The 26,537-nt window shown below is 43.7% G+C and overlaps 1 protein-coding gene across 2 annotated transcripts in view; it reads right to left on the bottom strand.

Moving 5' to 3' along the window:
- Positions 1–26,031, bottom strand: part of ITGA6 (integrin subunit alpha 6) — an 84,946-nt gene extending 58,915 nt beyond the window's left edge. For both annotated transcript variants that reach the window (XM_069733148.1, XM_069733147.1), the window contains exon 1: positions 25,638–26,031. In XM_069733148.1, coding sequence (XP_069589249.1) covers positions 25,638–25,834 — 197 coding nt within the window. In that variant the 5' untranslated portion in view covers positions 25,835–26,031. The remainder of the gene's footprint in view (positions 1–25,637) is intronic.
- Positions 26,032–26,537: the final 506 nt, after the last annotated feature.

Genomic DNA, 26,537 nt, shown 5'->3' with positions numbered 1-26,537 from the left:
CTTCCTGCAGGTGTCTAACCATGACAGGTTTCCGTTAACATCCAACATCACATCCAACATCAAACGAACAGCGCTCCACTCGGGTGTAGATATCTTCAAAAAGTGCTTTATTTAGCCATGACACAACAGCAAAGTTTCGACCAAAACTTGGTCTTTTTCAAGCATGAAAAAGACCAAGTTTTGGTCGAAACGTTGCTGTTGTATCATGGCTAAATAAAGCACTTTTTGAAGATTTCTACACCCGAGTGGAGCGCTGTTCATTTGATGTTGGATGGTCTTGGAATATCCAGGAAGGTTCCCTGGACATGGAACGGGTGCCCCAGTACAGCGAGTGCTGTCAGCCCCTCTTCATTTTGTGGACAGGTTTCCGTTAACAGCCATGGACTGACCACTCCAAATTTCCTTCCTATCTTGGTAAAGATAGTGGAAGCCTTAATCATCTTGAAAATCTCCAGAACACTTAAGGTACCTTCACACTAAACGATATCGCTAGCGATCCGTGACGTTGCAGCGTCCTCGCTAGCGATATCGTTCAGTTTGACACGCAGCAGCGATCAGAATCCTGCTGTGATGTCGTTGGTCGGGGCTAGAGGGCCAGCACTTTCTTTGGTCGCTGGCTCTCCCGCTGACATCGCTGAATCGGCGTGTGTGACACCGATTCAGCGATGTCTTTGCTGGTAACCAGGGTAAACATCGGGTTACTAAGCGCAGGGCCGCGCTTAGTAACCCGATGTTTACCCTGGATACCATCCTAAAAGTAAAAAAAAACAAACGCTTCATACTTACCTACCGCTGTCTGTCCCCGACGTCACCGCTGTGCTTCCCGGCCGCTGTGCTCACAGCCAGTACAGAGAAGCACAGCGTCGGGGACAGACAGCAGAAGGTAAGTATGTAGTGTTTGTTTTTTTTTTACTTTTAGGATGGTATCCAGGGTAAACATCGGGTTACTAAGCGCGGCCCTGCGCTTAGTAACCCGATGTTTACCCTGGTTACCGGCATCGTTGGTCGCTGGAGAGCTGTCTGTGTGACAGCTCTCCAGCGACCAAACAGCGACGCTGCAGCGATCCGGATCGTTGTCTGGATCGCTGCAGCGTCGTTTAGTGTGAAGGTACCTTTAGTCCTTTTTTGAGAATGCTACATGCCACTAAAGGTACCGTCACACTCAGCAACTTTGCAAAGAGAACGACAGCAATCCGTGACGTTGCAGCGTCCTGGATAGCGATCTCGTTGTGTTTGACACGCAGCAGCGATCTGGATCCCGCTGTGCCATCGCTGGTCGGAGCTAGAAGTCCAGAACTTTATTTCGTCTCCAGGTCGGCGTGTATCGTCATGTTTGACATCAAAAGCAACGACGCCAGCAACGAGCATAGGGCCCCTAGATGTGTGTCGGATTGGTACACTCCGGCTGTTTGACATGGAGCTAACAACCAGCGAGAACGAGAAGTGAGTCACCGTTACGTCACTGGATCGCTCCTGCATCGTTCTGGAGTTGTTGTGTTTGACGTCTCTACAGCGACCTAAACAGCGACGCTCCAGCGATCTAGTTTAGGTCGGCTCGTTGTCTATAGCGCTGCAGCGTCGCTGAGTGTGACGGTACCTTAAGACTCCTAGTAAACCACCAAAAGTAAGACATAATGACTACTACTCGGCCCAAGATCTATGCTGCAACAAGAAGGATTGTCTCTTCTTCAAAAGGTAATTCAAAATATCCCATCACAAAGTCATTCTAACAATCTCACTTCTATATTTACATAAACAGCGTAATTATCAGGTTCCTCTCTGGCCGTAAACTATTCTCACATTGGTGGCACGGATTGCATTCATAATGCCACATCTGCGGTACAGCAGATACCAACGCCACCTGAGGGTCTGCTATACCTCATATTTGGGTCCATCAGGGTTCAATCATGGCTCTTGGCATTTTGGAGGCAAGAACAGAACTGACAAAAATGTGACAAATCCTCCAATGCAGTTGTAAAAAACAGCCTAATTTGTGTCTCCCTCCCTAGGCCCTTTATCACAACACTGCATTTCCGTCAACTGTCTCAGTCTATAGTGGTTTAGACACACAAATTATGAACCCACGGAGGTCAATGGCCCAGTTCACATGAATACACAGTCCGTGCAGAAACATGCAACATGCATCATTGTACTCCATTCTACAAAAGAGAGTTGGATTATTTTAACTGTGGCAAATGACCCACTGTGGGCACGTTCTGTGGGCACGATATGGCCGATGCTGCACACTAAAAAAAAAAATTTGAAAATTAATTGCCTACCCTGTACAGTGAAAATTCTTTGAGATTATCATTCAAAACGTTCTGCTAGAAGATGATATAAATCATAGTACAATGGAAATTAAAATCCTTCACAGAATAGATCGTCCAGATACGGGAGTGGTTTCCTTTAAAAAAAAAAAATAGTATTCTCAATAGGTTTAACTGTAATTTATAGTCGTACTGAACCATTCAGAATGAAATCTGTTATTCGTAGTTCCTCCCCATGCTATCAAATAGAAAGGGTCATAAGAAGAGAATTTTATTTTATATACTATCAATATGCCCTAAGACACTTAAAATATGCAATAACAATTTGCTCTGATTGTTGCGTTTTTGCTGCACTTTTTTTATGGATTTTCCCTTTTTTTAGGCGCTTTTATTGCCAAAAAGAATTGTGCCCTTAAAAACCAAACAGTGTTTTTGCATGCGTTTTTTTTTTTCAGACTCCCATATCCCATATAAGTCTATTGGGGAAAAAAATGCAACAAAAAATGAAAAGTTCAGCAGCATGTTGAAAACATGAGTTTCACGAAATCACATCCACTTTGCTTGAACTGATAAATGGATTTTCTGCGCAGAAAAATGTAGCGTTTACTCTACATGGACTAAAAGTGGCTATTGTCATGCTGACTCCCACTTTAATGTAAGACATCAGAACTATCACATCTTCTAAAACTGGCCTTTAATTAATATCTAGAGAAATGTAGTTGAACAATATGGTGAATTTTCACTTATTACGTTTGCGCTTTTGACCTCCAAGATCTACGGTAATTTTCTACTTCCTTCCATATCCTCTCTGTCTGTATATTTCTTCCAGCAAGAGCTGCAGAAACCTCAATGTCTCTCACCACAGGTACCACAACATAAGCAAACAAGGGTGAGAGGAACCTGACTGCGCCCAAATACTCTTATGTGTACATCCCTGGCACAAAATAAGCCCAGACAAATGCATAGCCAGCCAATGTATTAATTAGAACTGTCCTATCCAGATTCCGGTGTAACAGGCCAAAGTAACCCCGTCCCAGATTAACCCCGGGTATAATTTGGCCTAGGCCAGAGTATACCCCGGGGTATAAACTGGCCTAGGCCAAACTATACCCGGGCATAAAATGGCCTAGGCCAAACTATACCCCGGGGTGTAAAATAGCCTAGGCCAAAGTATACCCCTCCAGGCCAGATTATACCCCCCAGGGTAAGCTGAGGGAAAGCTGCTCATTCTTCTAGGTCACAGCTCCCCCTCCCATCGGGCACTGCTCCTTTTCAAGCTCCTCCACCTCTGGTGACGCCAGGGATCTCCCTTTCTAAGCCCCACCCCCTCCCTATAGTCACATGTGACATGAAATCTTCAGCCCTGCTCGGGCCAGCTCGTTGTCTTGGCGCCTTGGATATGCTTGGAAAAGGGCTTTGTATACCTAGGGGGCACTGACGAGCACTGAGGGGTGGGTGGGGAACCCCTTTACTGGTTGCTATGGGATATAGCATGATCACTCTATCCTAGCAACACCTTGGATACGCTTGGAAAAGGGGTTTATCTATCTTGGGGGCCCCATTGCAGCACTGCGGGTGGGTGGGGAAACCTTTTACTGGTTGCTATGGGATTTTACATGACCAATTTATCCTAGCAACGCCTTGTATACGCTTGGAAAAGGGGTTAATCTACCTTGGGGGCACTCTCGCAGCACTTAAGGATAGGTGGTTAACCCCTTAGGTGGTTGCTATGGGATTTTACATGACCACTTTATCCTAGCAACGGCTTGTATACGCTTGGAAAAGGGGTTTATCTACCTTGGGGGCACCCTTGCAGCACTGCGGGTGGGTGGGGAAACCTTTTACTGGTTGCTATGGGATTTTACATGATCACTCTATCCTAGCAACGCCTTGAATACGCTTGAAAAAGGGGTTAATCTACCTTGGGGGCACTCTCGCAGCACTTAAGGATAGGTGGTTAACCCCTTAGGTGGTTGCTATGGGATTTTACATGACCACTTTATCCTAGCAACGGCTTGTATACGCTTGGAAAAGGGGTTTATCTACCTTGGGGGCACCCTTGCAGCACTGCGGGTGGGTGGGGAAACCTTTTACTGGTTGCTATGGGATTTTACATGATCACTCTATCCTAGCAACGCCTTGAATACGCTTGAAAAAGGGGTTTATCTACCTTGGGGGCACTCTCGCAGCACTTAAGGATAGGTGGTTAACCCCTTAGGTGGTTGCTATGGGATTTTACATGACCACTTTATCCTAGCAACGGCTTGTATACGCTTGGAAAAGGGGTTTATCTACCTTGGGGGCACCCTTGCAGCACTGTGGGGAAGCCGGGGAACCCTTTTACTGGTTGCTATGGGATTTTACATGACCAATTTATCCTAGCAACGCCTTGTATACGCTTGGAAAAAAAACTATACCCCTCCAGGCCAGATTATGTAACTAATCTGGGGTTAAAGTTGCCTAGCCCAATTTATACCTCTCAGCTCATATTATACCCCAATGAAATCATTTGCATTGAGTGATATACACAAGAATTACTTAATGCTTCAACATTTTATTGAGAAACCAAACTGACAATTCTTAAAGAGTACCTCCCACTATACAAAACTTTTGGGAGGGGGGGCAATAATTTCTCATTAGCTATAAGTCACTTATCATGCAATGCAATTATCTGGGGCAACAAATCGCCCAACAGTCATTCTGTGTATTATGACATTTAGTCTAGCATGTCCTTGCTACCAAATTAATGTTTAAAGCTAAACACTGATAACAACATTGAAATGATCGTGCTTATTTTCAAGATACAGTGCATGTTCAGTTGTTGACTGCAGATTGAAGCTTGCAGGATATGTCAACCAATCCATGGAGTCACCGACGTTTGTGTAGATTATTATGTCGCAACTCAACAGATTCGCCGTGGTCATGATCTCTGCATCAGTTGCCCAGACTCCATCACGAGAGATTCCAGAGATGTTCACATATTCATTCACATTTTGGTTCAAGTAGTCCTGTAGTTTTTTTGTCAAGTCAGTTTTCATATGGTGGATGACTTTATCTCTGAGAAGGGAATGGTTGTCCTCTGTTCCTGTCAAGATGTAGCTGATGGCCCGGAAGAAGCAGTTTCCATCACCTTTGGTTTTATATGTACGCCGTGGTTGTTCAAGGTCTCGTCTGCATCCACAGTATACAACCTTACTAAACGTAAGGCCAAGAGTGGTGCTAAGATACTTCCTTCTTGAACTTGGTAGTAGGTTGAAAGCCTTAGTTTGCTTATTTTTCTGTGTGGCAGAGTCACTGGAATAATCATCATCGGATGGTGGAGAAGCCTCTTTATCCTGGTAAATCTTTAGGTTGCTGGTGTGGTATGTGTTGCTTAATATCTTGCCAGTTTTGTTGTTCTTAAGTTTTACTCGTCCCTTGGTCAAGGATTCCACAACTAAATAAGGTCCAATCCAGCGTGGTTCCATCTTTGAACCTATGCGTTGAATACGGCGCTGATTCTTGATATAAACTATGGTACCAGCAGTGATTTCTTTGTTACTTTTGTGTCGGCGATCAAAGGCACACTTCTGGTGTTCTTGAGCAGAGTGGATGTTGGTACTGACGTCTGAGTGCAGCTTTTTAAGAATGCTTGACAGTGTATTTAGCACATCAGGGGTGGCATGATCTGAAATGGGCATGGGATCCACCGTATCATCTTTTGAGGGATTAAGGTCCATGGGAAGCTTGGCCTTCCGTCCATACATGACCTCAAATGGAGTAACCTTGGTTGAAGCATGCACAGATGTGTGATAGGCAAACAGAACACCAGGGATGAATTGATCCCAGTTGTTTCCTTGGTCATTGACAAGCTTACTAAGAGCTTCTTTAAGTGTCCGATTATCACGTTCCCGCTGGCCATTTGTTTGTGGGTGGTATGCAGATGAAATACGGTGATCTGTTTGAAAATGTTCCATCAGGTTGTCAATGATCGAGTTTACAAACTCTCGTCCCTGGTCGCTAATCAGAGTCTCCATACAGCCAAGGCGACAGATAACGGAGTACAAAAAATTTGCCACTGACTTGGCACTCTTATCTGGGACAGCTGTTGCTTCAGTCCATTTGGAGAAATGATCAGTGGCAGCAACTATATATTTGTTGCCATTTGATGTTTCCTGAAGAGGGCCAATCATATCAATCCCAACTAAGCTCCATACTTTTCCAGGCACTGATATACTGTTGAGTGGTGGAGCTTCCTTTGTGATTTTGGGATTTATAACAAAACATTTTTGACAGGCTTTCACATACTGGTGAACGTCATTTTTCATTCCCTTCCAGTAAAACCGGTCAGAGATTTTGGCTAAAGTTTTATCTCTGCCAAAATGGCCCCCAGATATTGGGTTGTCATGACAGGCCTTCAGGATATTTGGCAGTCGACTTTTAGTAAGAACCTCCTTTTCCCTATGATAAACAATTCCTCCTTGGGTTCGATATGGCTTTGCTGTTTGTCTAAACTGGGACTTGGCATTTGCACGTTTCTCAGGAGGTAGATCGTAGGTATACTGAGGGTACCTTTGTTCTGTTGCAGTGTAGAATCTCAAAAGCTGGTCATACAATTGATCTTCCATGGTTGTCAAAATTGGAAAAGATTTGGTGTCATAGAGAGCAGAGAGGTGTCATAGAGAACATACAAAACAAGTTATCATTAACTATGCACTGACAGGACAGCGCCATCTACTGTCAGTTCAGATCTGCACACTTTTCAACAAATAAGCAATAGGGTGAGAAAAACAGTGAAGTGATAACATTATGGCCTAGAGAAATACTATAAAAACTATTTTATACCCCCTGGTATAAAGTTTATCCCCCGGGGGTATACTATGGCCTAAGTCAGCTTTTGAATTTTTGTGCTGTTTCCTTCCTCAGTAAAAGGGTTCCCCGGCTTCCCCACAGTGCTGCAAGGGTGCCCCCAAGGTAGATAAACCCCTTTTCCAAGCGTATACAAGCCGTTGCTAGGATAAAGTGGTCATGTAAAATCCCATAGCAACCACCTAAGGGGTTAACCACCTATCCTTAAGTGCTGCGAGAGTGCCCCCAAGGTAGATAAACCCCTTTTTCAAGCGTATTCAAGGCGTTGCTAGGATAGAGTGATCATGTAAAATCCCATAGCAACCAGTAAAAGGTTTCCCCACCCACCCGCAGTGCTGCAAGGGTGCCCCCAAGGTAGATAAACCCCTTTTCCAAGCGTATACAAGCCGTTGCTAGGATAAAGTGGTCATGTAAAATCCCATAGCAACCACCTAAGGGGTTAACCACCTATCCTTAAGTGCTGCGAGAGTGCCCCCAAGGTAGATAAACCCCTTTTTCAAGCGTATTCAAGGCGTTGCTAGGATAGAGTGATCATGTAAAATCCCATAGCAACCAGTAAAAGGTTTCCCCACCCACCCGCAGTGCTGCAAGGGTGCCCCCAAGGTAGATAAACCCCTTTTCCAAGCGTATACAAGCCGTTGCTAGGATAAAGTGGTCATGTAAAATCCCATAGCAACCACCTAAGGGGTTAACCACCTATCCTTAAGTGCTGCGAGAGTGCCCCCAAGGTAGATTAACCCCTTTTTCAAGCGTATTCAAGGCGTTGCTAGGATAGAGTGATCATGTAAAATCCCATAGCAACCAGTAAAAGGTTTCCCCACCCACCCGCAGTGCTGCAAGGGTGCCCCCAAGGTAGATAAACCCCTTTTCCAAGCGTATACAAGCCGTTGCTAGGATAAAGTGGTCATGTAAAATCCCATAGCAACCACCTAAGGGGTTAACCACCTATCCTTAAGTGCTGCGAGAGTGCCCCCAAGGTAGATTAACCCCTTTTCCAAGCGTATACAAGGCGTTGCTAGGATAAATTGGTCATGTAAAATCCCATAGCAACCAGTAAAAGGTTTCCCCACCCACCCGCAGTGCTGCAATGGTGCCCCCAAGATAGATAAACCCCTTTTCCAAGCGTATCCAAGGTGTTGCTAGGATAGAGTGATCATGCTATATCCCATAGCAACCAGTAAAGGGGTTCCCCACCCACCCCTCAGTGCTCGTCAGTGCCCCCTAGGTATACAAAGCCCTTTTCCAAGCATATCCAAGGCGCCAAGACAACGAGCTGGCCCGAGCAGGGCTGAAGATTTCATGTCACATGTGACTATAGGGAGGGGGTGGGGCTTAGAAAGGGAGATCCCTGGCGTCACCAGAGGTGGAGGAGCTTGAAAAGGAGCAGTGCCCGATGGGAGGGGGAGCTGTTACCTAGAATAATGAGCAGCTTTCCCTCAGCTTACCCTGGGGGGTATAATCTGGCCTGGAGGGGTATACTTTGGCCTAGGCTATTTTATACCCCGGGGTATAGTTTGGCCTAGGCCAAAGTATACCCGGGGTATAATCTAGCCTAGGCCACTTTAACCCCGGGTATAGTCTGGCCTGGGGGTATAATCTGGCCTGTTACACCGGCTTCCATATTAGTTAAATAATAAAGGATTCACATAGCAGAGATCTGTAGCTCTGCTTCAACTCTACACATCAAGACATAACTCCAAATGGGACTAAAGCCCCCCATACACATTAGATAGCCATTGGCCAACCAACTGTTCAGGTGATAAATATTCCACTGACTCGCCCATACACAGGAGCTCTCCATCGGATTATAGCAAACAAATCCAATATGCTGGTTCCTTCTTTCACCTGACATCATTTGTTAGTAGAGAGTTGGGAGACCCCCAAACACATAAGACTGCAAGCCGATTAGTCTATTGTTCATCAAAGCCTTAAAGGGAATCTGTCACTAGGTTTTTAACACCTCATTTGAGAGCAGCATGGTGTAGGGCCAGAGTCTCGTATTCCAGCGATGTGTCACGTACTGGGCTGTTTGTTGTAGTTTTGGTAAAATCATTGTTTTATCAGCAGGAGATTATCAGAGGACTAGTGAATCAGCTGCCAGGTAGTCCAACCCCGCCCCCACCACTGATTGGCAGCTTTCTGCCTGTGCACATCAGAAAACTGTTGTGTGGGCGGGGTTATACGGAGCTCAGCATTCAGAGAACGGGTAAATCTGCAGCAGAGCAAACGGTAATGTTATCAAAACTGCAGAGAGCAGCTCAGTAAGTGATACATTGCTCTCATATGGGGTAGCAGAAATTTGGTGGCAGATTCCCTATAAGATGATAATAACTTTATGCAGCAATAGTAAAGTTATCCACAACAGTCTCTAACAGAAGACATGAGACCCACATGATAGTTACTACAGAACAGCATTGATAATGTGTATTATTTTCAGATAAACCACTTTTGGAAAATTGTATAACAAGCGTCAGGACTTTCAGAAGTAAATTTTCTTCAGGCAAATTGAATCATAGCAGCCTGCATTCTGCCTACATTGTAAAGTTTTTTTGAGTAAAATAAAGACACGATGGAACCCAGCGCCGTTGGTGTCCGTCATGAATTATCTGACACGTTGTCATTTTCTGATATTATGCCGGCACATAAAGCGAGAACTGATAATGCAGAAATGAAATCAAAGTAATGTTGGAAACGTAGATTATAATTAGTGATGAGCGGACGTGCTTGTGTTAGGTGTTATCTGAGCATGCTCGGGTGCTAAATGAGCATCTTCGGCCTGCTCAAAAAATATGTTTGAGTCCCCGCGGCTGCATGTCTCGTGGCTGTTTGAGAGTCGCAACACATGCAAGGGATTGGCAAACAAACATGTTGTTTGCCTATCGAACAGCCGCGAGACATGCAGCAGTGGGAACATATTTTCCGAGCTTGTTGAAGACACTAGGTTAGCACACGAGCATACAAAAGAAAAACCAAAAATCAGCTCACATTACAAACACTTCTAATCTTAAAAGCAAAAGTCTCCATCTTCCAGAAGCAAAAAACAGATGGCTTTGGTATCAGTCCTATTGCATCTTTGAAGCACACGGTCTTTATGACCACCAGCAATTTTTAAATGGGTTTCCTAAATAGTTCTCACTGGCTAACATGCCAAGGACCACAGTCACGTGGCAATTTAGGAATACTAATAGATGAAATGGCTCATACCAATGTAACTAAATACAACCACAGGCTGATCTGCTGGAAATGTAACACGGAAAACTCATGCTTCTATGAATTAATTGTTTAACTGACCATTTACCGTGGGCGCACTGGGGGTGGGAGGGGGGTGGGGACAGGAATCTTTATTTTAAACACGAAAAAAAAAAAAGGATTTTTCATATCTTCTCTCCAGCGAACGCTGCTGGAGAGAAGATATGAATGGCGGCTTCAGCACCAGATGCAGGGGACAGCGCTTATCTCTAGCGCTGTCTCCTGCACGCTCTGTGTGGTACCCAGTTGGCACACGGGCGGCACACGTGTGCCACACGAATGGCCTACGTGAGCTCACGGACACGGATAACTCCGGTACCGATTTTTCCGGTACCGGAATTATCTGGACGTGTGGGACTGGCCTAAAACATAAATTAACTGTGGTTTATAACATCTTTGGGATGCTGAGTTTAAATTCCCCAGCCACACCCAGGCCTGTGGTCCGCAATCATAGCAAGTCAGCAATTCTGCTACAAGCGGGCGATATGATCATCGCCTGTATGTAGCAGTGCCGATCAGACAACTGCAGCTTCTAGTCTCCTATGGAGACCATTAAAGCATGCAAAAAGTTAAAAAAGTTTTTAAAAATATTAAAAAAAATATAAAAGTTCAAATCACCCCCCCCATTCAAAATAAAACAATTAAAAATACACATATTTGGTATTGCCACGTTCAAAATCGCCTGATCAATATAGAAAAAGAACTAACCCGATCACTCAACGACGTAACGAGAAAAAAAGTCAACGCCAGAATTACGTTTATTTGGTCACCGCTACACTGTATTAAAATGCAATAACGGGTGATAAAAACACCATATCTGCACCAAAATGGTATCAATAAAAACATCAGCACAAAAAATAAGCCCTCACCCAACCTGAGATCTCAAAAATGGAGACGCTACAGGTATTGGAAAATTGTGCAATTTTTTTTTTTTTACAAACTTTGGATTTTTTTTCCCACTTAGATAAAAAAAGAACCTAGACATGTTTGGTGTCTATGAACTAGTGATGACCTGGAGAATCATAACGGTATGTCAGTTTTAGCATTTAGCAAACATGGTCAAAAAAAAAAAAACAAACTGTGGGATTGAACTTTTTTTGCAATTTCATCGCACCTGGAATTTTTTTCACATTTTCCAGTATACGATATATCAAAACCAACGGTGTCGTTCAAAAGCACAACTCGTCCCGCAAAAAAACAAGCCCTCACATGCCCAAGTTATGACTCTGGGTAAAAGGGGAGCAAAAAACGAAAACACAAAAATGAAAATACCTCCGGGGTTATGGGGTTAAAAAGGCGGTTCATGCTCTGAAAAACTCTCCAATGTGGCTGAATTACAACAATTCTGCAAAGATGAGTTCCTCCTGAGCGTTGTACAGTACAAGACTCATCGCCAGTTATCGCAAACGCTTGATTGCAGCTATTGCTGCTAAGGGCGTCCCAACCAGTTATTAGGTTTAGGGGGCAATCAGTTTTTCACACTGGGCCCTGTAGGTTTGGATTTCTTTTTCCCTTAATAATAAAGACCTTCATTTAAAAATTGCATTTTGTGATTACTTGTGTTATCTTTGTCTAATATTTAAATCTGTTTGGGGATCTGAAACATTTAAGTGTGACAAACATGCAAAAGAATAAGAAATAAGGAAGGGGGAAACAATTGTTCACACAACTGTATGTTGAGGTAGCTAGGACAAGTCTGTGTTACAGAGCTTGAATGTTTTTGGATACAGTCGTAGGAGACCTCAGCGCCATACATGTCTTTTTAGGGAACTTGGAAGCTTTCAAGTTCTTTTGTTTCACAGCAAATTGATAGAATAGGCTGAGAAAATTTGGCGATAATACTGAATAGTGTATCTCTAATTACTCTATTTATATACAGTATGTTCTTCAAAAATGGGCATTCCTAAGATGAGCTCTTTAGGACAATAGGGACCAAAATTCCCTTTAGGCCGGGATCACACTTGCGTGAAACACGTCCGTGTCTCGCATGTGAAATCCAAGCTCTGGCGCTGGCACTCCAAAGCGGAGCGTGCGGCTCCATGTGTTGCTATGCGGCTGCACGCTCCGCTCCACAGTGCCGACGCCAGAGCTTGGATTTCACATGCGAGACACGGACGTGTTTCTCGCATGTGTGACTCCGGCCTTGGGAGGAAACTTTATATGCTGTACTAGAGAACTGGAGTAAACCAAGAGGGTAATATGCAGAAATGCTGCCATGGTCAGGAATAGAATCACTGTCATATAGTGAGTCACCGTGAATCTGTGCTCACTGCAAGCTGTACATATGGTGTAGAGTTTTATCAATTAACAGTAATATTTATAGCTATAATTAAACAATAGCAAAGTATGCAGTAACACGAGTTGTTTGCATTTTTTACATAGGATTCCATAAATGGTGGCATTGTACTAAAACCAATTACAGAAATGGAAAAAGGGAATTGTCAGTGCGGAGGACGGAGAGAATGCACTAAATATAAAGACAAAGCCACCAACACAAAGAACTGATCCTGACATAGGAGATAATGCTATAACGCCATCGCTTGTGAAAACATTCCAGGCCTTGTCTTCATAGATAAAACACAATTTCCTTCTATACAAACAGATTTGCAGCATTTTCCAGCACACACATGGTCTGTGGGATTTTTAGCGTTCAGCCAGCTAATAACGCAAAATGCCACTTTACAATAATTTAATTCAACAGTCTGTATTAGAACAATTATCCTAGAATGACATATGGTTACAGACAATTCAAGGGTTGGGAAATGTACCAAATTTAAAAAAAAAAAAGGCTTCTTTAGTATATAAAGTGTATATCCTACAAAGTAACAAGTCCGAATGCATTATCAATACAATTATACCTGATATATATAAAGATTCAAGACCAATATTTATCAAAAAATAAAACCACATTTTATTCTAATGCAAATTATAACACACCAAATAAGTCCAGAGGCACATTAGACACAAAAGAGAAATGAGTGATAGAGATGCAATTTGTTGTTAAAATGTAATTAAAAGTTCTATATTTTGTAATAAAGAAAGTAAGTACAAGGTACAGTACAATCTAAAAAATAATCTGTCAAATGCCTCCGAATAAAAGTTAATACTCGAAGTTCAAAGACTAAGTAGCCATGACAAACAAAGAGACCCAGAAAAGACCCAATGTACGTTTCGCAACTGCTTCATCGGGGGTCAGAGGAAGCTGTATCTGTCATGACCACTTAGTCTTTGACTTTTGAGTATTAGCTTTTATTTGGAGGTATTTAACAGATTAATTTTCTATTGTTCTTTACGTTGTATTGATTTTCTAGACTGTTCATCTGAATCTGAGATTTCCCTTCTACATCAGCTAATGAGGCCACTCTCATGCTAGACTGCAAAAGGAGCATAAAGGGCACACAGTATATTATTAATTTCAAGCACAGACCTTGTTTTCCCTGGCATCTGCCTTTTGGGAGCCGTCAGTACACCTCCATTACATTAGATGGTCAATGGCTGAGCCAAAATCAGTAGGTTCATTCAGTCAACGCTCACCTAGTGAGTATGCAACAGTAGATATGGTTGTCACTCTTGTTTAGAGGTAATACAGTGTTAATACAGACAGAGAAGTCCCATCTATATTCCAAGAAAGAATGAAGACCCCCAAAGATACAATAAAAAGTGAAAATTAAGATTTATTCAGATGTTAGCATAACTTGTTCCATACATAGCAGAATGGCCAAGAAATTATGTTTCGGTCCTTTACGGACTTTGATCATGGCCTCTTTGACAAAAGCAAAATACAACCAAAGTGTTAAATTAAACTTCCCAGTTTCTTTGATTGTGGCCCAAATAGATGATCAAATCTAATGACTGGTCATTAATCCGGCCATGTACAGGGGGAAGGGGAATATTAGAAATGTTGCAATTAAAGACTTAATTAATTATGACATTCATAGAATTGTTCTTTCTATTAAAAACACTTTATCAAGTAGAAAGTTGTGGCCAAAGCACTAAAATAATGGAATGATAGAGACACTCATTTTCATTACACCACTATCAATTATATCAATTACCATGTGCCAATGCGTTGGAATGAGCAATAAGTGAATGTAAGTTCTCCAACCTTTGTGTGTCTGGGGTTTTCTCAGCTTACAGTCTCTACTGAAAGAATGACAAATTGATCACTCATGCCTTAATGGGGGTTCACAATGGCAGATGTCATCGATAATGAGGGACAATCCACAACATGCTTTAAATAATTAAATAGATTTATGTAGGAGGCCGTCATTGACACTTTACTAGCCCCAGTTACTGGAACTGTATTATGCATAGCCTCCTATGAGACATATATGACATTTACAATACCAGGCAATATTTGCAAGAAATAAATCAGCTGAGATAATCACTCTGGATTGTTAAAGCTCAGAGTTCTAAAAGCTGTAACATAGAAAAAAATCAATATTTATGTTTGTGGAATAGTTTCCTCATGGATATATGAAACTGAAGGCATGGACTGTATGACCACCCATAGGACATATAATAAGTGTCTGAAAAATGGGGTCTCATCCCTGGTTAATGAGGTAGCCTAGTTTCCGCTCTGCCTAGTTAGGTGGCCTTGTGGCTCTCTGAAGTTAAAAGAAGACCTAACATCTCTACTGACTTGTATTTTTAGTAACTGCAATCTGAATATAACTACAAAGCTGGATATTCATTTTCTGAACCCTATGTAGGAAGATGGAGTGGGCCAGTGGTGCCTCTCTTGTGCCGGTCCTGGAACCATCGGGACTGTCACCATTGTTGCAGGGGGGGAAAGCATTTAGACCTGGACGGACCTTTGCACTTGTCTGAAGGGGGCATGACAGACATAAAATGGTAGACTCGACGGGAAGGCAGAGAACCCAACAGGAGACAGTTAACTCTTCCTCCATGAGACGATGTCACAGCGCCGACCCTCAATGCCGTACGCTACCTCGCTCCCCTGCTGATCGTGAGAGAATTGACTGCGTGCCTTCACCCAGCTGTAACACTGAATTGACCGCGCGTGCCATTCCTCAGTCTAATGTGGGTGTTCGGCCCGCTGCTGAACTGGACGATCAGCCGGAGTTGTCTGGCATACATCCCGCATCCGCGACTGAACTTTACAGCACTCCGGCGGAACCAGAGACCGTGTCACGGCCCATACGTTGTTCCGTCCTCGCAGGACCTCGCTGCAGAGAACCCAGACACACCGCTTCCTTCAGGACACAGTGCCTCGGTTTCCTTCAGGACCAAGCCAGGGACTTCACGCGCTTTCTACGGCGCCGTGGGAGTACAAGCCTTTATCGCCCCGAAAACTTCAGACTGATAAGTTTGCCTCTTGTTTAGGCAACTGTTTCGTTACCCTTGTTTATGCATTTCGCTTTCACTCCCCTTTATCACTAATACTCTCCCTGCGTGGAGTACCCCCGGTCATAAACCCCTTAACTCTTGTTCTACCTCCTGCTCATCATTGCATCCCGCGTTCCAGCGATTTCTACACCTACATTGTGCGGTTCCAGATAAAATGGCTCCTCACACTATCCAATCAGTGCTGACTGTGCAGAGATACTTCTCTTTCACAAGTGGAAAAGCAACGTCCAGTTGTCAATTCATTCATGAATTTCTAGTAGAAAAAAAAAGGAATGGAAGAACACAAGAGTTACAAAAAAATAATTGTTATTTTTGGGGGGAGAATGTATTTACTACAAAAGACATACCAGGAGAGTTGAAAGTTCCACTTGAATTCTATGGAGTTACAGAAAGTGGCGAGATTCCCTTATTGGAGACATATATGGCACAAATGAGAAGAAGGAAATCTCCTTCTGACATTAACATTTATTTGAGTAAATACAACATTGTTATCAGCAAACCTTGAGGTGCCAATAAATATGACATGAACGTGCCTGATGAGGCAGGTCAAGAGTTCTCATGTCTGAAGCTGAAAAAGATCCAAGTCATTATGTCATCTGATAGCTATTGCTTATCCTATAAGCCAGGGACGCCTCGCTGACACCTGCATAATACGGCCTGCTCAGGTGATCTCACACTACAAGTTCAAGAAAAGAAGTCTCAAATCAACGATCTTTGTACGGCGGGGACATCCATCTGTTATGTGACTGTCATACAGCAGACATAGCCCATGGCAAATGGAGTATCTGGTAAACACTACCTTTAATCTTTGCAAGGAGTGATCCCGCAGGATCCCCCACTGCTGGCAATTTCATCCCCGTTCATTTACTACTTTTAGACAAAATACACTGACTGTATGGACACACTAACCACCAGGCTTGGACTGGCTGGCAGGATAACAGGGGAATCCTCTGGTGGGCCTCTATGCAAGAGTGGTCCACCACCCTCTAATATGAGCGGTACGTAGCACAACACAATTCAATCACTATATACAGACAGAGGCGGCATCTTATTCATTTATCAATCTACCCAGTTCATTGTTATATAGATTTGTGATTGAGGATAATGTCACATTTACATGTAGCAGAAAAGTGGGGCCCTGGAGTTGGTTACTGGTGGGCCCTTGGCACCCCGCTCCAAAACTGCTAACCACCACTTTGCACATCTTGTTTCACCTTTTTATGTAGACTGAGTATTTCTCATTCCATCTAATGTATGCTAGTTGTCACATTCCTCTTAAGCAAAAAAATCACTGATAACGTTTTTCACCAGAGAATCTCTTTAAGGAAACCATACACATCAAAGAAAAGTCGGGTAAAATGGGCAGCCTAATACCATACAAAACGACTGGACGACTATTAATGTTTAAAACACCGATCAGCCATGTTGGGAGATTTTCTGCACTTTTCACCTCATCAGCTAAGAAACCGTGACCCATGTGGTCCCAATTGCCTCTATTACGGTCAATAAGCGACCACTCGTACTCCCACCTTTGTCATATGAGTTATCGGCGCTGGCACAGGCAGCAGACGAGCACGCGCAGGAACTAGAAACGCGGCCGTGCTCGCGCTTCTCAGCGCCGGCAATGCATGCACACACACAGGACCTGACTTACAAGATTTAAAGGGCCAGCTGGCGGAATGCGATATGTATTAAAATCGCTGCCGGTCCTCCAGCGGTCCTGTCCAGCTGCTCAGGCACCGGCCCAGGGGGCATATGCATTCCTGCCACCCGGCCCAGTCCGCCCCTGTGTGTAAGGGGGGTCTTTACACACCTATTGCCATCTTCTCTGAGAACAATTCTTTTCAGACCAGATATTGACAATTGCCACAATCCCATACTGTTCGTTTACATTGTAGCAATAATCACTGTGTAAATGTGGTGTTGGAGAATAAGATCATGTAAATAGAGGACAACCTGGCGCAACAACAGCATGCTGCATTATTTTCTCTGGTGGAATGGAGGACACCATAGTCAATAGAGAGCATCAGCTGGAAATGGTGTCCCTCATATGGTGGACCTGGCACTGCCATCACTTTTTACTGTCATGAAAAACGCAGATGTAAAGAGAGAGTTTAATATCACTTGACCAAAGATATATTCTGTTTCTATATAATGTTTCCTCCCGTGGGTTTCCATTTTTTTCTCTCTCTCTATATCTACCTATCTATCTATCTATATATCTATCTATATATATGTATGTATATATACACACATACAACTGAGCAAACTTTTCTGCACATCACCTTCAGTGGAATGTGTCAGGCATGTACAGACTAGATTAGCTTCATTGGTGCTATTGTGTTTTTTTAACCATAGACAAGACAAGCCTTATCAGCCTCAATGTGCCAGTGATTTGGTAGAAAACTTGCCATTTACGATCAAAACAGTCTGATGAAAGTGACGTAATGGCACAAAACAAGATAACAAAGTTATGAAACTTCCTACCAGATTCAGTGTGACAGCCACGAAAACAGTCACTTTCCATTATTCTGCAATAGCCCGTTACCACCCACAATATATGCTCATAAATGCAATATTAATTTTTCAGGGCTTCAGACGGATCTAGTGACGGGTGGTACAAACGGGATGTGAAACCGGCCTTATTCAGACATCACATGTTCTTATCTAGTACATTTCAAAAATGTGGTTTGCTTAAATAATATACTGTAAGTTTATTATGGGCAGAACCTTGATACAGGAAAGATAAATATCTTTGTACCGTGTTACAGTAGCTAGTAGAAAGAAAAATATTTAGAATTGAGAGTCCTCAGTGGTTGATACCTTTTAATGGCTAACTGAAAACAGGGCTGAGGAGTTGGTAAGTGAAACCTCCAATTCTGACTCCTCAATTTCCATCAACCCGACTCCACCAAAATGGGCTCCGACTCCCAACTCCACAGTCCTGCCAGGCCTGTGGAGTCAGTAAGCCAAACCTCCAACTCTGACTCCTCAATTTCCATGAACCCGACTCCGACGCCACCAAAATGGGCTCCGACTCCACAGCCCTGCCAAGGCTATGGATTCGGTAAGCCAAACCTCCAATTCAGACTCCTCAATTTCCATGATTCCGACTTCACCAAAATTGGCTCCAACTCCACAACTCCGACTCCAAGGTCCTGCGGCAGGGCTGTGAAGCAAAACCACCGACTCCACAGCCCTGACTAAAAAGATGGTAACAAATTGCAAGCTTTCGAGACTACTCAGGTCTCTTCATCAGGCATAGACAGCTTGGACTTTCTTCATAGACGATGAGCCAAAGTATCTGTCTTCCGGTTACACCTAACACTGCACTCTATACAATGACCCAATCGTAACGGATATATTGGATCAATACAGCATAAATCAAGAGCCATAAAGGCTGTTTTGCCTTGGTAACTAATAAATCACTAAACTCTGCAGGATGCAGAAATATTTCCCCACCGTCAGAGCTCCAGAGCCCATAGAAGTCACTCAGCTGTGTCAGATGGAATGCGAGATTGAAATTCATGAAAATTTACGACAGGTTAATTCTGAGCAGGGAGCGGCTCCTGTCACTGCCTGGGGAAAGATTCATCACAGCATTTTTCCTGCAGGACTCAATCAATACTTGTTAAAATAACTTTGGGTTCCTAACATACTGTAGATACAACGTATATATCTATAGTAGCTGTATATATCTATGGTAGCTGTATATATCTATGGTAGCCGTATGATGGAATAAGAATGAACACTTAGATTAATCAGTGACGTGTCTCTTAATTTGGCTTTAGCGATGCCTTTATAGAAAGAAAGGGGTCTTGGGTAACAAACAAAGCATCTCCTCCTCCGCTCTCCATTATACAGCAGCTGTAATATAACGCCAGCACCATCCACTTCAATTTTGTGACCACCATTAGGTGCAAGTGCATGGGAATGTTTCTCTGCTCCATTCTCAAGTTGATCCTTGGAGGATCCAATGGAAATAGAGGCCCTAAGTAACCTCCCATTTTGCCGCCCCTTTAAAAGGAACCAGACATCAAGTTTTCCTATACTTATAATATTTATTCCTATCACTAAACTTCCCTCGTGTGTCAGCAGATATTTCCGGTATTCCAGAATTAGGGAACCCCAAAAATCATATTCTTATTATTATCATATTTCTGAAGTTCTCTAATAATCTCACAATAAAATGAATGAACAGTAAAATGTATCGCAAAATGGAAAAACTTTCCTGCATATACTGCAGTTTTCAGTAAGGCTAAACCTTACTTTCTGCCCTGCTGTGCAGTCAGTGTAATGGAGACCCTACCCTCGCCTGCAAAAATTGGATGGATTGAACAATTTTTTATGAATTTTCCAACATGTTGGACCCTCTCATTACAGGAGACTGGGTATTTCTTGACAACTCCTCGCTCTCATCCTCGCAATCCGGCCCATGGAGTCACAGTGTATACGGTCAGTTTCTCAGAGCTAGTAACAGGGCATCTTGCTTTTTTTGTGCATATTGTTTCGGATATAGTTTCCAAATGATCTTCTAATTGAAAGCCAGACGCCGGCACAGCTCCTAACGACATAAACCCTTATATAAGAAAATCATGTCTATTATGTGTTTTCATGGGGGTGGGGGGAGTAGTAAACTTTTCAGTCTAACAGTTTGCATTTTCTCCTCCAACTTAAGCCTGTTGAATAACAAAAGGCTGCCAGCCCGAACACTAGGCCGAAGCATTCACAGCGCTGACCTTTTGTTGTCCTGGAATTCTCTACCAGCCCATGCAGCCAGTTGTATGCACACGTCGGTAAGAGTGACGCCGCACTGTGCAGCGAGCACGCCAGCGAGTCTCAATGCTCTGCAAATGCCCCACACACAATATGAAAACACAGATTGCTATGTAGGCATATGATCCCTTAGTGTTCGTAAAGTTTTGTGGATACACATGTAGAGATTGATCTATCTATATGCCCTACACTGTCTCCACACTATGGTCATGGTTTATGTTACAGCGGGAAACTACACCGTAGTGCTGGACCTGTGACATGATACCACGGACCCACCGATTAATAATGGGGTCTGTTGGGGTTCATCTCTGTAAAGCACCACTCCAGTATTTTTTTTTCTTTATTTTAGCGCTGGAGTGGTGCCTCTAATCTAAGGTCACTGCCCCATGTCTTATATTTACCAGCCGCCGTCTTCTTCTGCTCCCAGCGCCACTCCAGTTGTCTACTGCAGATTGTGACCTGCCGGATCGTTACAGCGTTTGCTGGGTGAGCAACAAACACTTCTCTACAGTATGTAAGTCTATGAAAGCCAGAAGTAGGCTCTCATAGACTTTCATTGAGAACTTATGACCGATACCTCCAGGGCCGGACTGGCCATCTGGCAATTCTGGCAAATGCCAGAAGGGCCTTTGTGGTCATGGGCTGCCTTGTCTGCTACATTGTTAACAGAATCTGTGTTCTCAAGACACCCATACTGTTAAGAGTTGTGATGGAGAACAAATTCGCTGACTCCGTCACTTTCCCCAGCAGGCCATGGGTATCATTAGAAATATTGGTGTTGTAGAAAATCTTCCTTTCCTCCATCCAGAGTAATATTAATAATATATTTCATCTGGGGCTTGGGGACGGGAACAACATGGGCCTGTGTGATTTCAAATGCCAGGACTAAATTTCAGCCCCAGTCCGTACCTGGATACCTCTGATCAGTCAGAACATGCAGCTACAAGATGGCGGGTCGGCACCAGAGTGGCACTGGGAAGAGCTGAAGACTGCTGAGTATAATATTAGGGTCAGGGACCTTACATTAGTGGCACCACTCCAGTGATTAAATAAAAAAAACACCAGAGTGGTGCTTTAAGTGAAAGGACAGTGCTGCACGCTAAGCAATACTGCCTGGCAAATCCGATGGAACTCCGCCCAATTCATTGTTTATGGAACTTCCAGAGAAAGGAAAGTACAGAGCTCCGCTATCTCCGGCAGTCCTATGGACAATGAATGGAACGAAGGCGCACGTGCACAACCTTCGCTTCATTCATACAGGGCCCTACAGAGACCCGTTCTCGACACTGATTGAAGTTCTATCAATCGGACCACCAGTAATCAAAAAGTTTTCCCCTAACTCACTGATAGGTGATAACTTCTATACTAGGAACAACCCCTATTATACAGATGTGTACGTAAATAAACACAGTCACCCTGGGACTAGTTTGTAAAGTGGTTTTCCAAGAAATCTATTTGTAAGCCATTAATGTCTAATCGGTGGAGGTCCAACCCCTGGAGCTCCCACTTATCTGCAGTATTAAGAACAAAGAGCTGCAGCACCAGGTACGATTACATGTACAGAAGTGTCATTGTGCTTGGGGCTGCAGTTACGGTAAAATTGTTTGAGCTATATTTCAATAGGATAATCTGACGTATACTTCCAAAAGAAGGATGTAATTGATCCTAGTGTATAAGTATATAGTGGGATTCATCGTTAATAGAAAAAAAATCTACATACGTATTTTACTTGAACATCTTTGTATAAAACAGTTTAGTCTACTACCACAAAGAAGGCTATACCATAACCATTTGGGATATACACTGGGATATAGCATGGCATAAACAGAAAATATAGGGCTAAACATGGTGTGACCAGGGCCTTATCTTCGCAGGAGAGGGATCCTGGGTTCAAATCTGACAATAAACAAATTATTAAATAAAATCCTGAGTAAAGAATTTCCTCCAGAAGTCTCATAATAGTCACATAGTAAACTGAGTCCACCTGGGTGTAATTATTCTCAGTATAGCTACCGCTGGTCTATGAAGGCCTCAGAGATTTGTTAGAGAACATTAGGGATCAAACGGCACTATAAGGAGCACACCAGACAGGTCAGGAATAAGGTTGTGAAAAAGAGTAAAGCAGGTTTAGGTTATAAAAAAAAAAACTAGCCCAAGTTGTCGACATCTCACGGAGCACAGTTCAAGCCATCGTTCGAAAAAAAAAAAGGGAAGGAGTATCTCTCAACTGCAAACCTACCAAGACGTGTCCGTTCACCCTAAACTGATATCCCAGCAAGAAGAGCACTAATTAGAGAAGCAGCCAAGAGGCTCATGATCGGCGTCTATATAGGAAATTATCATTGCTATTAAGTCTACATAGTGCAATTCCGATGCATGATTTGGGTGGAAGTACCCATCCAGCGACCACACAACGACTTACCAACGATCACGGCCAGGTCGTAACGTTGGTCGTGATCGTTGGTAAATCGTATAGTGTGACGGTACCCTAATACAACAGTAAGGGTATTCAACTGTTCTAGACTTTACAACATTGTGGGGTCCATTAGTGTGCGATCGGTGGACATTTAAACACCATACACCTACCGAGGGAATGAAGGGTCCGCAGTGTACCATCAAGCACCACAGCCTCACATTACTGCAGACAGTGGGGGTCAGATCCTCACCGATGACTTATTATGTCCAATGTTAAACATATTACTGTTGAAAATAAATATTTACCAAAATACTACTAATAAAATAAAGCCCGTGCCATGTTTATTGAAGCCACAGCAGACAAAGTAATATGTTCTGTGGTTTCTGGTCAGTCCTCAGATTTCCATGCTAATCTTCCAATGATGTTTTATTAGAGAGCTGACAGTCAGCACACAGAGAGGAGTCACTGGGGTGTGAAAAGCCAATGCAAGCACATTGGACAATGCAAACACTAGTGGATGGGGGAGAGAGACTCAGAAGAATTCCCACGGGGAACAAAGCACAAAGTGGGGGTAGGGGAGCAATTAACCCTTCATATGAGATTATAATTACTGTGACTGGGAAGATAATCTACAGTACTTGTCCTACTAATATTAAAAATTGTAAATATAGGTCGTGTTCCCACCACTTTTCCTACAGATTTCAGACTCGGGCAGCAAGATGGTGCAGGATCAGGGTTGGATGGTAATTTTAGTGACTCACCTTGTCACTGTCACCCTTTCTTATAAAGCTGTTCCCTTTTTTTTTAAGTTAAATACAAAATCACCATTGCACTTGATTCACACCAGGTACTTTGGGCTTTTTTGTGAAGGTGAATTTTCCATCCATATTTGAAAAACGCAACATCAGGTTATGAAAAAAAGCATTACGTTTATTAATAGATATGTATCATTAAGTATAAAAAACAGTGGCTTAAGAAAGCCATTATACAACTGAAATGCCTGTTGGCCGAGTACTTGCTCCTTCGTTATTTCTCACGACTTCCCCATAAGCATACATTTAATGGGGAGAGAGGAATAAGGTGCTGCCAGAAACCTCAGGAGTTTGTGTCTGTTAGAAACAAAGTACCGAACATATTGAAATTCAATGTTTGAACCTTCTGCCCCCCAAAATGTACCATTGGGGAACTGAAATGTCTCCTTACTCATTAGTCAGCTGATATTGTTGAATTTAGCAGTTTCAGACCAGTTTCTTTCTCTATTTCCTAAAAGTTTAAAAAAGTTTTTAAAGTTTTTAATCCCCACCCTTCCCCCACGGAATATAATATCATATTTATATCATCACTGTTTAAAGCGCTTCTTGGGAAACTGATTGATAATCAATATAATTGCTGTTACAGTTCTCTCTGGCTGACTGATGAATGTCTAGTGATACATTCCTGCATTGCTACATAAGTAGGAAGGTTACTGTATGGAAGTGGGAGAAAGCTGGGTGACACCTCCCGAGGGAGCCGGAAAGGTGAGCAACCCACAAATAGAACTAGAAATAAAGTCATAGAAGAAATGGACGACGACATTTTTTGAAAAATGAATATTGTGCATCACGCAACAAGATGATGAGACTGGTCGTCCTCAGAAATACCTAGTAGGGGAACAATTTAGCCCCTATGGTCCTGCTGACAGCCCCCATTCATCGCATACTGTGCAGTCATTTAGTTCTGTACACTTTGCTTCTACCACATTTTTCCAGTCTTCCTTGGAAGAACATGAAGAAGAGGGAAGTGAAGAACTCATGAAGGGCAACGTTCCATATATTATTCACCGGTTTAATCATTTACTCCGCAGTTACAAAGTCCACTACCCTACCTAGGCAGATGTTCCAAGACGAAGGCGACAAATGACTAATTGGTTTTTGAACACCAATACCTTCAATACAGTGAGGCCATGGAGGTCCTCATATCTGCCGGGGGTCACTGTATAGACTGTGCAGACCCTCTGATCATACAAGGTGCGATATTACAGAAGATCCGGCCAAGATTCAGGGGTGTCACTCTAGGCTTCCATATGCTCGGTTAGGACCCTGGTTAGTGGCCACAGTGGCTCTTGGTCTGGTGGGCAATCGTACCCGCACATTATAAGACCCTCATTAATAAGTCTCCGTTCACACCTCCTCAGCATTACATATTTCTTCCCATTTCTGCCGCAGACCCCAATGAGGATTAGCCCCTCTGTCACTCCGCTAATTATCTCCATGGGAAGAAGAACAAAAAAACTTTTCTAAAGTTTTCCGCATCTTGTGAACGATTTTGCGGAAACCCCATTCACATGAATGAGGTGCGGATTAACATGGGGGCAAAATACACATTGAAATCTGTGACAAATCCAACAGGTGTGAACGGGGGCTAAAAGCACCAACAATATCAGACATGTTCTCAGAACTCAGTGATCGTGGGGGGCTTCAATTCAGCAATCTTATAGAATACCCTTACAATCATTCTCTCGTTGGCCTGAAATGGCTGACAACAGAAAATAATAGACTGAATTCAACAACCACCATATGGAGATGATACTGATTCCTGCGGCTATTGGGGCAGAACCAGCGATCAGGATATCATCATCCAGGAGAGACCTCCATCCCTGGCGTTACAGATAAAGTAGACAAAGGGTGCCCGATCCTGTCGGCCGATGCCATCTGCTACAATGTCGCACTTACAGCCTCTTGTCCTCCGGGTGCAGCTGCCGGTGCATGGCCAGGGAGAAGCCGAACAGACTGCCCTGCTCGCCCTGCTTCAGGATGGCGTTGTCAGTGTCCAGGTTGAAAGCTTTGATGACAGTGGGCAGCAGAAGCCCGGGGCAGAGCAGGCACAGCCATGCCATCCTCCTGTGTGCCGCCATGTGTGTGCCCAGCATCCTCTGCTATGTCTCACCCTGCGACTTTCTATTCCTGCCCCCTCCCTGCGCCCTTTCCCCGTCCACTCTGCGGCTCAATGCTGCCGTTGTTCTCCGGAGAGATGGGCTCTTATAGGAGCAGACCCCGCCCGTCCTGTCTGCCGCCCGGGTGAGGGCTCTTCTTCTCCTGCAGGCTCTGCCCTGCCCACTTCTCACACACTCGCCCCAGTTTCCGGGCTTTACAGCAGGTGCATTCACTGGGAGCCCTGCCTGATAGTGTGCCGGGCAGGGAGGGCCAGACACAATGCACCGCACCGCCAGATGTGGCAGGCAGCCTATGTGCTCCAGGTGGGCACTCTGCACTGGGCATTCACTCACCTATGGGCACTCTGCACTGGGCATTCACTCACCTATGGGCACTCTGCACTGGGCATTCACTCACCTATGGGCACTCTGCACTGGGCATTCACTCACCTATGGGCAATCTCCACTATGTGCACTCTGCATTGGGCATTCACTCACCTATGGGCACTCTGCACTGGGCATTCACTCATCTATGGGCAATCTCCACTATGGGCACTCTGCATTGGGCATTGACTCATCTATGGGCACTCTGCACTGGGCATTCACTCACCTATGGGCACTCTCCACTGGGCATTCACTCACCTATGGGCACTCTGCACTGGGCATTCACTCATCTATGGGCAATCTCCACTATGGGCAC

This window comes from Ranitomeya imitator, chromosome 7, assembly GCF_032444005.1.
Source record: "Ranitomeya imitator isolate aRanImi1 chromosome 7, aRanImi1.pri, whole genome shotgun sequence".
NCBI classification, from domain to species: domain Eukaryota; kingdom Metazoa; phylum Chordata; class Amphibia; order Anura; family Dendrobatidae; genus Ranitomeya; species Ranitomeya imitator.
The sequence above is the reverse complement of the archived record's forward strand: the minus strand, read 5'-3'. Positions and strand labels throughout refer to the sequence as shown.